General features: G+C 35.8%; 1 protein-coding gene across 1 annotated transcript in view; it reads right to left on the bottom strand.

The window, feature by feature from the left end:
* The window catches only part of STT3B (STT3 oligosaccharyltransferase complex catalytic subunit B), a 51,268-nt gene that overhangs the window by 20,767 nt on the left and 15,941 nt on the right, over positions 1–14,560 (bottom strand). The window contains exons 2-5 of the mRNA XM_082296536.1: positions 7,898–8,006; positions 5,871–6,158; positions 4,143–4,208; positions 451–550 (exon numbers count right to left, since the gene is read on the bottom strand). Coding sequence (XP_082152662.1) covers positions 451–550; positions 4,143–4,208; positions 5,871–6,158; positions 7,898–8,006 — 563 coding nt within the window. The remainder of the gene's footprint in view (positions 1–450; positions 551–4,142; positions 4,209–5,870; positions 6,159–7,897; positions 8,007–14,560) is intronic.

Below are 14,560 nucleotides of genomic sequence, written 5' to 3'. Positions count from 1 at the left end.
CTAAAACTTACATGGCTGCTTAAAATTTCCTATGTCTTTTACTATATGTTTACATAATATCTGCTGTACAACTTTTAAAATTACCAATTGTTTTACATACCTGGAAAAACCAAAAATATAAAACATTACTAAAGGCACACATGTAATACATATTTAAAAGATATTAACAGGGTTCTTTTACATCAAACCACCCATTTTTCTTTCCCACACACTAGAAAGGAGAAAATTAATTAGCAGCTGCCATATATGAAATTTTGGAAGTGTGAGTATGTTTCAATTCCTTATTTCCATGTTGTAGAAAATAACTGACTATACTCAGTAACCAAATTAAGACAGATAAATCTGATATGCAATTACTTAACACTCACTTGATACAAAACACATCACTACAATAATTTCGTATCTCATGTTTAAGTATTTGAGAATGAATTTGCAATGAACAGAACTTACCAATGTAGACCCTCCTGCTGTATCTCTGCATCAGCAACAGAACAAACACATGCAGTGGAATAAGGTTGATGATGAAAACATAACCACCCCATGCAGAGACCTACAACAAAGAGAACAGGAAATTAGATCTGAAAATATCTGCAAATTCTTACAACAGCCAATGCTGGATTTAGACAACTTGATGGTCTAGCAAGAAAACACAAAGCCCATCTACATGAGCAGTCAAAACTACTACTACTACCACCAAAATCCTTCTCAATATATATTATAAAAGAAAAACAGACCACAACAAAATGCACATATCAAAAGTGTTTGAAATGGGCTGATGGATTTCCTAGGCTACCCTTCCTGGATCTCCTCCTTCCATGCTAACCTGGTCATACTGGCAAACAAGAATGTGATGCTGGAGGCTTTTCCCAATAGTGAAGGCTGCAACACAAGGCAGCAGTAGGATCTGTAGGACCGTGACTTGGACTTTGATGATCTTTGGGGGTCTCTTCCATCTCAGGATATTCTATGATCTCATGTAGGATCCAAAACCTAGTATTTTGACAAACTTAGCACCATGCTCTGCACTTTTTGCTGGAGACAGGGAATACTATTTCCAGGCAGAGTGGAGAAAGGGAGCAAGGTACACCTCCAGGAGCAGAACGCCGGTACCAGAACAGCCAGCACAGGTTGCAACGTAAGGAAACAAACAAAAGGAAGGGTATGGATGCACATGAAAGCAGGACTGAGCACTGTGGAATGATATACAACAATATTATAGATATTGCAAACCTGTGGCAACGAGCTGTTGAGAAGGACTGTTATGGTATACTTAGAACTGAAACACTACAAATGTTATTAACAGATCACTGATTGCTGTTTTAGGTAAGGATTTAATGAGCTATCATTACAATGTGTTATCTAAATTTCAAACATATTTAGAAGGGCTCATTTTGACTAGACAATCTGTATTTTAACATGTCCTCTTGTCAAATTACAGTCTAGACTTCTCCCATGTGCACCATGCCTACCCCAGATCTTCATTTTTAGCATGCAGTAGCTAATGTGGTTTTCACTTTAACTGCACTTTAGGGTTTAGATTCATGTAGATATTTTTGAAGCCCTAGAATCCAAAAAGAAACCCAAATTACTATGTTCTATAGAACAGATTCCAAAAAAAGCATGAGGCCAAGTATTATGTCTTTTGACACTAATACTACAAAACCCAGCATTTCAAAATTTGACGTCAGCAATTCAGACAATGTGGAACAAGTAGAATAAAATAATCTAAGTTTTCCAGTAACTCATTTCAGATTATCAAAATCGTATTACCTAATTACTAGTATGGAGTATCACGGTTTACACAAGCAAGTTTATTTAATGGAAGCAAACATCGCGTGAAGACAAGTAAGATAGAATAGAGTTCGAACACGTAGTTAGAACACGGTCACATCTAGGGAAAGGTTTGAATGAAGCAGGTCACAAACAGTTTGCATGGACCAGAGACCTGCATCCCTAACTATCAAAATATGAAACCAAATCTAAGGTCTGAAAATTATACTAAAGATGCACTTTGGAACTTTTCAAACAAGACTGAGGCATTCTCGTAGATTGGCAAAAAGAGTGGAGACACGCTATTATTCCTACAGGATTTCTTCAATTTAAAACTTCCTTTTATTTTACCTCCTTGTCATAAAAAGCTGTATGAAGCAGAAGCTGATGAAGTAAGATAAAGGCTAAAAATATAATCCAAGGAAAAAACAACCTTCTCTATATTGAATGCAGTGAAGGCTACGAGTCAAATTACCACAGTGAGTTAGACATATATTATAAAGCAGATTTAGTTATCAAGAAAGATTTGTCAGTTCACGCAATATCCATTTGCCTTTCAAGAAGCTGTTCCCCAAACTTCCCATTTAAGGACTGACTCCTACTACCTCAAATTGTGATTTAACTTCCAGCTTACACTGAAAATGACTAATTCCATCAGAGAAAGATGAATTATTACAATGTAACAAATAGTACAATTATCCTTTGTTCTAAAAATTTACCTAAGTAAAATACCTAGATGGGCAACTCAACAAAATTCTTTCCCTATATTGTATTTCCCTTTTGGAAAGCCATCACCTATGTGGGATGAAGTAGATACAAGGACTAAAATTCTATCATCTAATCACTGAGATTTGAAGCTAAGCTACAGACAAATCTGAAATTTTCATGAGCTGATAGCACTTGAAAGGAAAACACCAGCCCCCCCCCCCCCCCCCCCCCATTTAAAGTCAAGCACTGATTGTCATGATGACATTGATGCATAAGTTCTGATACCATACATACACTAGATCACATACTCTCATACAATCCCACACACCAAGATGGTAAGAACTTGTTACTGTGTGATTTTTCAGCAGTAAAATTGTGGAAGTATTTAATTTGTTATCTGTATGTTTATGAAGGCACCTTTAGAGAATCTTACTAATAAATTGGCACAATATAAAAAAATACTCTGGTACATAAATATAACAATTCAAAAACTTGCAGCTTTTGTGCACTTAAATATGTACCAAAGCTACAGGACCTTTTCACTATAATACTATATAAACCACAATGCTGTGTATAAAGAAGTGGCTCTCTATTTAGCAATGTGGCAAAAGGAGGAGAAATGGAATGAAATAAATATACTCTTAAAAAGAAATAGCTATCCTAGCCTCTTTGGTGACAACCAAAGGGCTATTATTTCCTGTATTAACTGCAAAAGTCTCCCAGGAAACCAAACGGACATTAAAGCTAGAGGAAAATTAGACAACAACCAGACAACCTTTGAATTAACCTTGTACTTTAAGGCACATAAACCAATCCAGAAGTTCCTTGTTCCTGCAAACCTAGTTACCTGATGGTAGAAAAGCAGTATTTGAGACCTCAGTCTTAACTGTCACCAAGCAATTAGCCTGGCTGTCTCACCACTGGCTATTCTAAGGATAATTTATTTTTCATACAGTCACAAAAAGTTTACCAGGGAAAAAAAAGATGTTTGATTCAAAGAGGAAAATTCTTCAAGTCTAAGGTTTCAGAAGACAGAGGAGGGGGAAAACCAATTCCCTTCATTTTTCTACTAGTTTTATCTCCTCAATTTTACTGCTGTTTTCCCCCTCTGTTAGCCCTTAGGAAAATCTCTGCAATAGCCTCCATTTTCACAGATCAAGAATGAAAATTTATGATCATTTATTATGACACTGTAATCATTCATCAGTTCTGGTGGTAAGCTTTACTTTATGGCATAATTATACCCATAGAAATAGCTTTCAAAGTTATAAAAATGTAATATGATTATTATTGCATTATAGTAATGACACACAGACACAAATATCAAAATTATACCTTAATTTATCTGTACCAAAATAAAAATCCAACTGAATCAGAGCACCTCTTCACAGTATGAGAAAAACTTGTAAGTAAAGCTACTATATTTCAAATTTTTTTCAAAAATTGTTTTAATCATGTTTATTTAAATACTTGACACTTACATGTTATGTTGTTTAGTCATATATTTAAGGTTTTAATAACAATACGAAGCAGTAATTTTATATTATGGCTCCAACAAAGATTAAAATATCCTTCTTCTCTTCATCAACATATGGATTATGTAAGTCCTACTCAAATAGTTCAGCTATTATATATATATATATATATATATATAAAAGCCTTACCATGTAAAAGTAGGATAGACAGCAGCAGATTGTCCAAAAGACTGACCCAGTTTTCACAGACTTCACCTGGAAAAATAACCGAGTATTAAGAATGACAAATCCTGGACAATATTCAAAAGTTTCATTCCAAAACAATTGTCAAGAGAACTTCTTTAGCCTGCATCAAGTTATATTTTACGTTTCTGAACTGTTGTCCATAAAATCATAATACAAACGTAATTCTTTCACACACAAAAGTCAGATCTATTTCTCTAGCAAAAGCATAAAACCCAACACTCTGCCTTATGATCTGTTGTAGAAAGGTAGTTGCAATGCCTCTGTGCTACTTTCTCTGAGATATTAGAGCAGTTTACAATGCTAAGTGAAGATCATCCATGCCTTAATTCATCTGCAACTAGAGACAAAGGAGCTATTCTGTAATTCTGAAAAACTCACTTAAGGTTAACGAGAGCATCCAGATACTACTAAAGGTTTAGCAGGATCCAGAAATTGCCCCAGGAATATGAATTTGTCTGCAATTGGTGGGGGTGACTGTGGTGAGGAAAAACAGGAATGAAGAACAGATATTAAGAAAAGCAAGGAAGTTGTCTACAAAATGTATTTGATTCCGTAAGAGTTCATGCAAACATTATTGCACTCTGCAGTTTAGTTAAACATGAATTCCATGAGAATAGATAACTGCTAGGATATCTCAGTTATTCTGAAGTAACAACATAGGTTGTTTCAATCATTGTTATCAAACACAGTACACCTTTCCAGCTGCAGCTATTCTAAAACCAGATTTTAAAAAACTGCATTTAAGTAACACCAGTCACTTGGTCATGAAAAAATTGAATTCTCTTCCATTATATTCCTATCAACTATATCCCAAATTGGAAATATTCTAAAGCTAAAACATTAGTGAATATGCATCTGCTTATGAAAACCAGAACTCTTGGACAAAATTATGGAGAAAGCTGTAGTGACAATGTGCTTATGTGGAGCCACGCTAAATGGAAAGTACAGGCATTCCAGAATACACAAGGGACAGTACCCTACAGTGTCTGTGCTGAATTAACAATATAGTTATGCTATTTATGTTATTTCCAAAGTAGGTTCAATAGCCCAGAAAAACTCCAGCTTCCCTAAACTCCTTCATGTAAAACTACGTGACAGATGAAACTCTACACAGATTAAGGAGTGACAGACATGCTGCTTTTGCAAGCAGGCTAATTAAAAGACATAAGACTATTTCTTTAAGCACACAAGTAACACTAATATCTGACTGTAGACAGCTCTGAGTATTTAATTTGGGTACTTAAGTCAAAGCCCAGATCCTCCATACAGTCAAAAACTTTTCAAGAAGACAATTCAAAGCACTTCTTTTTCAGTCTACTGCTTTTCATCAGCTATGTAAGGAGGCTAAAATTTGATGCACACAATACTAATACCTCAAAACTGAAAAACAATCCCTGTGTTTGTTTTAAATTTATAGACTCATCATCATTTTTATTACTACTATAGGACACACTTCAATGGAACAGTGCTTTTACACAGCAAACTAAAGAGCATGATTATGGAGTTGTTCAGATCATGTGACTTCTCAGTACTTGCCTAATCTAGAGCCAAGGGGAAGAGAGATGAGAGGGAGGAAAATAAGAATTCAATGGATTCTAAGAAAAATCAGTCATTTGGTTGGAGGAGGAACCAAAAAACCTTTCCAAAGCAAAAGACTCAGCAATTACTTACCCATAAATAGTATGTGAACTGCAGTGCAAAAATAGCTATGCCTTCATTGTCAAACGATCCTGCTACTGATCGGGATATGTAACCTGGAACTATGGCAATAAAACAGGCAGCTAAAAGCCCTGCTCCCTGGTTCCACAGTTCTCTGGTGAGCAGGAAAGTAGAAATAGCTGTAAGGCCGCTAAAAACTGGTGCTAGAAACACACATACATCTCTTATATGGACTGTCACATTAAGCATATTTAAAATCCAATGTATAAGGCCTGCTGTCACCATCAGTCCTGGGTATACCTACATGGAGATAAAAAACAAACCAAAACACTAGGTTATTACAGAAAACTATCATGGTAGGTTTGTTTACAAATAACTTGCAATGAAACAATAATTTTTTAAGCTGATATAAGCAGTGAGTATTAGCATAAGTTAACAGAATTATTTTAGTACTCCTTTAATCATGTTTTGACAGCACCACTGAATACCACAGGCTCTTTTAATTTTATCCAAATGCTAACAATAAAATATAATTTACTTCATAAATGAAAGAGCAGCATACAGATAATATCCCATCTTGCTTGACATTTATCATACAATGAAAAGAATTTGTCATTAAGGTATGGAAGCAGAAACTAAAATTTGCAAGAGAATTTCAAGCCAGCTACGAGTTTAACAAGCCCCAAAAGTCTAATACTTCAAGAAGAAACCCAAAATCTCCCAGCCATTTTCCTTTAAAATATACCATGCCATTCTTTCACTTCTTGGTACCAACAGGGAAACAAAATGTGCATCAACAGGATTTAATTTTTTAAGCTGAAAAGCTGATGGTCAGTCCATTGAATACTATGTATTTGCAAGACGTGTAGACACCTTTGGATATGGAAGATTAAAATAAAATCCTGTAAAATTAAATTAAGATGTGCTCCAGAAAGGTAGCACAGACTTACACAAATCTATTGAACCCATCATAGAACATTGGAGAACTTCAGAATATTCTTAATAGGATTTCTACCCTCCCACATTTATCAACATTAGAAAAATCAATACATACCAGAAAAATTAAAATGTACTTCACCTGCTGTAGGAACCCAGAGTGTCAACCTGCCTTAGTTTCTTTCAAAAACTAAGAAGGGCATTGTACTAAATTAAATTAACAGATGACTGAATGTTCCCCTGCATATATTTTAATTCTTTTTCGTAAGATGTTTTATTTTGTATAAGACAGGTATGGAAAACATGCACTTACATGTTACATAAAAAAGTCTCCAGCATCCCTAAGATACTAAAAAAAAATGGTTATCTGTTACAAAAAACATGTAAGTGCCTTTAAGTGTTATATACTATCATTACAAAGCTTTAATGAGCCTTCACACATTAAGAAACACATGGCTGCATTACTTAGTGTTACTAAAGCTATTCCAATGAATGATATTTGCATTCTGATTTGATAACATTGTTTTGTACACCTTTCCTGTCTGGTAGCTTGCATCGATACCAATCTTAACTAGTCCTGATGCTTCATACAGGTGCCACACTGATCTAATTTCACAAGGTCTTCTCCCAGTGAAAGTCCTAACTTTTTTCCCATACATACATGAAGTCTACTCAGCACACATCACTGGATTAAAACTTGTAGCTTAAGAGATTTAGGTAACGATTTTGAAAAAAAATTCATTTTTTAAAAAAATGTTTTTCCTTTACTGATTTTGTATACCAGAATTACAGGAGTCATAATACCCTTATTTGTTACTATTAGAATTTCATATGTAAGGAAGTTCTGTACTTCTTGGTCACAATATGCTACTGGATAAAGACTAAGGCATGTTGACTTAGTTTCTGCAGCTAAAAATTAAAAACATCTCGATATTCCCTCTTCAGCAATTTGAAAACTGAAAGCGTATTTTATTAAGATTCTTTTATCAATGTCAAATTTGTACTGAAAGTTCAAAAAACTTCCTGAAAAGTAATCTTTAAATATTTTTTATGTACTAAATTGATTAAATTTATTTTAATAAATTTATTATTACAATACTTACAGTTCCACCTACTATTCTTCCAAGTGGATACCATGCTCTTTCATCAAACCAATTTAAAAATTCATAAAACCCATGAGATGCAAGATGATGTGTTGATCTATAGTTAAACCTAGAAAGAAACAGCAGAAGGGTAAGATAAAAATCAAGAACTTTAGCCTCTCATTTACTATGTAAGTACAATGGTCCTCTCTATATCTGCAGAGTTTTAAAGTAAATTACTAAGTTCTCAGCTACTAACAACTATGTTTTCTTCACTTCTACAGCCAGTGCATATACACAGATGATTGTTTACAGTTTTTGGTGGGTTCTTTTTTGTGTGTGAACATTAAAAGGTTTTCTTTCACTCTGCTAAACACTCTGGCTATTTTAAAAATAACTTTCTAAAACTACTAGTTTTCAAATACAGTCTATCACATCCAGTCAATGCAGGACTCGCACTCTGAGACAAGGACAGCTACACGGTACATTTGCTGCTGCCCTACTTCATGTAAAATTGACGGGTGACTCATGCAATAATAGGCAACAGGAATCAGTCTATTTGTTCACGTTATCAAACTAATAGCCTTCTTTCAATCAGTAAGAATCTACACAATGTAGAACCTCTGTAGATGAAGTTTAATCTTCAAAGTTTGTACATTCTCTGCTGCAGAGAATTTCTAGTACAACAAAGGGTCTCCCATGCACACCTTCAGTTCAGTCTTCCACACTGTCTAAAAACCATTAAAAAACATCAACAGACTGCTATTAAGGCATTCATCTTCCACCTTCCTGGCACAAAGTATCTCAAACTTCTGATAACAAAATTTTTAAACTATTAAAATGTCCATTAATTCTTGAAATTAGGTATCAGGCTGCAAGAAGAACTACAGTGCATGTTATCCCAAAACAGCAACTCTTTAATGATCATTCATTCAAAGGCCAAACTAAAAAGGCTACAAATACTGAGAATGTGAAGCTTTGTAGAGAAAGTTTAGGTAGAGAAAAGCCTGGGTGAACACAACTTTTAAAACAAGCAGTATTCACAAAGCTAACCCTTTAAACACATATTCCAATTGAAATTCAGTTAACCAGGTGAAATTCGTTAGTTAAAGAAGTATTAAAGATTTTATTCATTAGCTAAGCAGAGGTTCAGGTGACTTAATGGAGTACAACAGACAAAAAGTTAGATGGGCAAACCACCATGAAAGACTTCCAAGGACACTGCTAGAATTCAAGCCTAGAAAAGCTTGTGTGTTTTTCATTTTGTCTACTTTATGGAAATAACCCCTTGTATCAGAAATACGCATCACTTCTAACAAAGATTTTTAAACTAAATAAAATTCTTTTGCATCTCTAGGATTCCCAAAATATCATAGGTTTACTTTGAACTATTTCATTTCAACAGAATAAAGCTAATGTCATTTAAGACTGCAAATCCCATCAACCTCCTAACTGTTTAATCAGTACAAGTAATATCTGAAATACAGCCGCACTGAGGTCATGAGCAGATTTCTTCATCTACACAGTGGAAGAACAAAAAAACCTGAAATTCAGGTTCATCCATCAACAAATTTGCATGTTTCAAATGACTGAACTACCACAGCATCAGTCAAATGATAATAAAAACAAGTAAATAACAAAGAGTGAAGTACTTTCAAGAACAGTCTCTTACATCTGTTAAATAAGCAGTTATATAGGATACATTAACTGATAAAACTGTGGACTTTGAAAAGTCATTAGTCATGTTTATGTAAGAAAATTCACACGAACATCAGTCATTCTGACCTAGAAATCTTTGATTCAAACAGCAATGTGACATTGGTTTTTAATAAGGCTACAACTATTCCCATTTGACTAGATTTCTAAATATTAATTAATTCTCCAGGTCTGAACTGTCAACTCTAACGTGATTTATGAAATGCTGTACCTGTAAAATTAGCCTCTTATCTTAGTATAGCAAGGTCTGTTGTTAATTTGTTTAGTGCCAAGTGCCTGCAGTATGGTATGTAACAAATTAGGAGCTTCATATTGCACAGGACACACAGAATCCATCCAGCTACAGACTGGACTGAAATCACTGAAAACTCTGCCAACACTGTTATCCTAGAACTTTAAAAAGGGAACAAGAAAGATGTTTACTAACATGGATTACTTTCGAATTTTTAAATGATGACTCAAACTCACAGAGGCTACAAAAGTATGACTAATGTTTACTTTTACAGCATCAAAAGATCAGTTTAACAAATGAAATAGGCAAGAAGAATACATATTGGCATTCTCCTCATGTTTCCAAACAGCAAAGCTTCGTAACTGACTTCAGAAGGATGCGAACAACTGTCTTGTGATTTGGCAGCATCCCATTAAGCCTTTAATAAGAATGAATTACCACTCAAAATTGAAATGCAAGGTAACAGCATTTTACTTCTACCACTTCAGAGGTAAGAATTTAATCTTCCCTCCTAATATACTCTTAGACAGACACAAATCTATTAACCCTTCTTTCAAAAAGTGATTTTTTTGCCACAAATGAAAGCATGCAGTGACCGCTGTGCATATCTTTACAGCAGAAATTACTGGCACTACTATAGGTACATTGATTTTTCACTGTGAGAAGACCTGTGAGAACAAGAAACAACCTTCTAGATACAAAAACTAAGAAACAAACAAACAAATTTAGAAGCTTAATTCAGCACCTTGCTGCGACTTAAAAAAAGAAAATGTCCACTATCCCACTAGGTAACCTGCCAACAAAAATAAGTTACAACATTAACATAAACATATGCACACATCAGGAAAAGGTTGCTGTGATGTTGCATATCAGAGCCGGCTTCAGGCATGGACAAACCAGCAGCAATGGGCAGTGCACCAGACAGAAGTAGAGTCTGGCAATCATATGATGATGCCAGTATTATGCTCTGATACCACTTAGCCCTTCATAGCACTGTTCTCCTCTAGGGATAAGCCTGAACCTTGTGAAACTGTTTCCCTTTTAGCTAGAACGGAGAGAGCTGCTAACAAACAGCGAGCATCACAAACCACAGTCATACCTTCTTACTATCTTGGTACTTTTCATACTGTGCTTGAAATGCAGCACAGTGGTACTGTATTTCTACTGAAATGCTATCACAGTATCTGCAACTATCTGTAGGTTTCACAGGGCTGTAGAACAGCCCTGGAAAATATTAGAAAAACTGAGACCTTTGCCTACACCTGCATCTGGGAGATTCAAGGGCTGCAGCTGAGGGAGGAATCATAACAGAGGCAAGAACAGCCAGTGCTGGGTAGGGGTTGCATTTCAGGTTTGGGGGTCACTGCCTGCCCCAGTTCTTCCACCTGCAGCAGCAGCAAGAAGAGGTGATATTTAGGGTTTCTATCCAGCCCTCCTTCTGACCTACTCCACCTTACCCAAGGAAACACTGGAACTGAAGTACACTGCTGGTTGCACTGACTGAATAGTATGCAGCACCAGGTGACAGAACCAGAGTGAAGGAAAGGACCCCTTTTCTGCCACCCTCAACCCTCACACCCATCTGATCTTGAGGTATGAGAACAGATTACCCACTTCCCAAGATTCCCTCTCATCCTCCTTCAGCCCCTTGAGGCAAGTCGATTTGAAACAGACGTGAGAAGAATAAAGAATAAAATTATGTGAAGTACATGTTAATTACTTAGCTAGAACGACTGAGACAAATATTCAAGTTCTCAGTCCATGCTGTGAAGAAGATACACACTTGCTAATATTCAGCTAAGGGCCTGACACCAGGAAACGTTGACTTCTTATTTTAGTTGACATTCTAGGCGGAAAAGTGATGCTCTGCTGTTCTCCTTGCCTCTTTCTGTCAGGTCTGTAGTTTGAACGGTCTCATCCTCCAAGTTAAGCTTTAAAGGAATAAACAATCCTAAGTCTTTGTATGTTTCAGAGTCCCAACCACGAAACTAGGCTGGTATTGTAGTTTGAACCTTTGGGGGGATGCTCTAATGATCACCTAAATGCTCTGTGTATGGTATCATTAATTTTGTGGCACTGCTGGAGATACCTACATTACAGCTGGGTTCAGTAGACAACTGGCAATAAGTTAATAAAGATATGGTTCTCATTTTTAAAGCGTATTTTAACATAGAACAGAGTATAAGCAGCAACAGCAGAATAACTGAAACAGAGGCATATTTTTTTTTAGTAGCAACATTAATTTAGAAAGCTTAACTAGGCAACTTGCAAAGCAAAGCCTGTAAAGTTTTCACTTACATATTATGCACTGTTAATACACGATCTTAACTATCTGTTCCTGCTTAGGTTTGATTTTTATTCCTTGCTATGAACTGCCTTTTTGATGACACAAGGCAATACTGTACGATGATTACTTAATGCTAGTCACAGCAATCATTCTCTATCCAGGAGCTACAGAATTCTCCAGCACTTCACAGCAACAATTACTGCTATATTTATAAAGAGACGTCTTTGACATTCCTAGGTTTAGTATTTCCTTGACAAAGTACTATTTAAGGTGAGTATTAAAATAAAATGCAGCCTACTGAGAAAATAAGAACATATAGAAAAGGAGAGCACATGTACGGCAACGCAGTTACTTCATCCAGATCTAAACAACACTTAAAGCAAATTACACTGACAGCGATGGAATTCATTTGACCCCTCCATTCCAACAGAGTGCAAGATCAGTGTGTTGCTTCTTGTGGGAATGGTGACCGTCTAAACCCCAATCAATTTCATGCTATTATTGCCCCATCATCTAGACTTTTTATCCAGCACTTTACAGCCATCTGAGAATATGTAATCTCCTTACAAACAGAATCTGTTGAAAATTTTCTAAGCCTTCAATTATAAAGACTTCTGTGCTCTAAAAGTCTTCAGCTGCAGATGCACAAAATTTTCACATCTGCACACTCAGAAAAATGACAAGATACAAACTGTGAACATTACTAGCTATCTGAGTAATTCTAGGAGTCAGTTTTTAATGCAAATGTAGATTACAGAATCAATTCGGCCATACAGCATCTAATTAGTGATGGCAAGTCTAGATTCTTGAGAAAGATAGTTGAAGATTGACTCCATATCCGACACATTCTTTGCATCCAAAGGAAGAATATATTCAGCAACACTATGGAAAATCTAATGAGAAACTTAAGTAACTTCCATTGAAACAAAGAAACATCTATGCAGTAATCCATATTAAATTTTAAAACACCTGCTTGCCCACATACTACACTACAAGCGCAACATCCTGCAAGTCTCATTCAGAGCTCTGTATCTGCAAATAAGAAATTAACACAATGAGCTCTGCATAAGGTTTTTAAAATGGAAGTGTAGCACTCATCAATCACCTAATTAATTCAAGGCACTATGGAAGTCCTCCTCACCAGGAAAATCTTTACTTGTGTTGCATTTATAACCTTGGTAAGTATGTATGGACATTTAAGCCATTTTCAAATAATCAACATCAGAATTTGGAGCAGGAATACCTACAGGCAAAAGCACTTATGACAGGTAAAGAGTCTTTCCTAGTGCCCACAACCCAAACCTATGGTGTTAGACCTCACGGTAAGAATGCTCTACCTGTGTAAGAGCCCATAAGATAGAGGGTGGTCCTGTGTTTACCTGAGCCAGAACTGACATAACTCTGCAAAATGGAAGAACAACCAGGCAATTTTATTTCAGAAAAATCTCACACTCCTTTCTTTTAAACTTACATTCATGTCAGTGGAATGGTTTTATTATTAATTCTAATACAAACATACACTACATGAATTGTCCCTAATTAGCACATTCTTATGTATTTTAAATCCTTACACGGCCACAAATCTTTTACTCTGGAATTCCTCTGGATATGCACCTACCATGGTTTTATGTGGAAGCTGCTATCACCTTGAACACTCAAGCTTCTGCACCTCACTGGACAACAAACATGTAAGGAGTCATGAGCACATTAACTCTACCTCATTTTTCACAAGAGACACAGAACAGGCTTGCACAGTTCTTGCTAAACTTGATTGAAAGATAATTAATTAAGACAAGTCCACCAGAAAGAAAAAAGAAAAGCTTTGACTGATATGGAGTTTAATATCATCCTAATTCTGATGGTTTTAGAGAGTTAAATATGTGATTTTTGATTGTTTAGTCTTTACGTTTTTATATCAAAATATCCGGATATGTAATTACTTGTAGCATTCTGAGATAGTATCAAGTATTTGTGATGGCTCCCGAGACTGCCCTGTATTTAGAGAAGCTCAAATGATCTGCAGGGGTTTTGGTGCAAGTAGGGCCATTTGAAAAGAGAAATACACATCCTGCAAGTTGACTGTCAATCACAAGCCTAATGTTTGATAAAAGAATTGGCAGCAGTACTGTCATTCTGAGCTTCCTCAGGTTCAAAATTGGTCATGGACCTGGTTTTGATTTCAGATTTTGCAACTCTGAACAAACCCACCCACTCAGAAAAATGTGGCAAAGACTCCCTTGTTATACTAAGATTAGTAAGAATGATAATGTAACAAAATGGCAGAAAGTTTTGCAGTGATGTGGCCACTCAACTTCAAAAATGATGGAAATTTTGAGTCAAAGGAGGAAGAAATTTCTGTTCCTGGAATCCAGCTGAGAAACAAAACTCCTCCTTTTTGTAATATCTTTAGAATAATCCCTAAGTGTAAACCAGTAGAAAGCCAAGGAAG

The sequence above is a fragment of the Coloeus monedula genome, assembly GCF_965178545.1.
Source record: "Coloeus monedula genome assembly, chromosome: 1".
Classification (NCBI taxonomy): Eukaryota; Metazoa; Chordata; class Aves; order Passeriformes; family Corvidae; genus Coloeus; species Coloeus monedula.
This window is presented reverse-complemented; position numbering and strand designations above follow the sequence as displayed.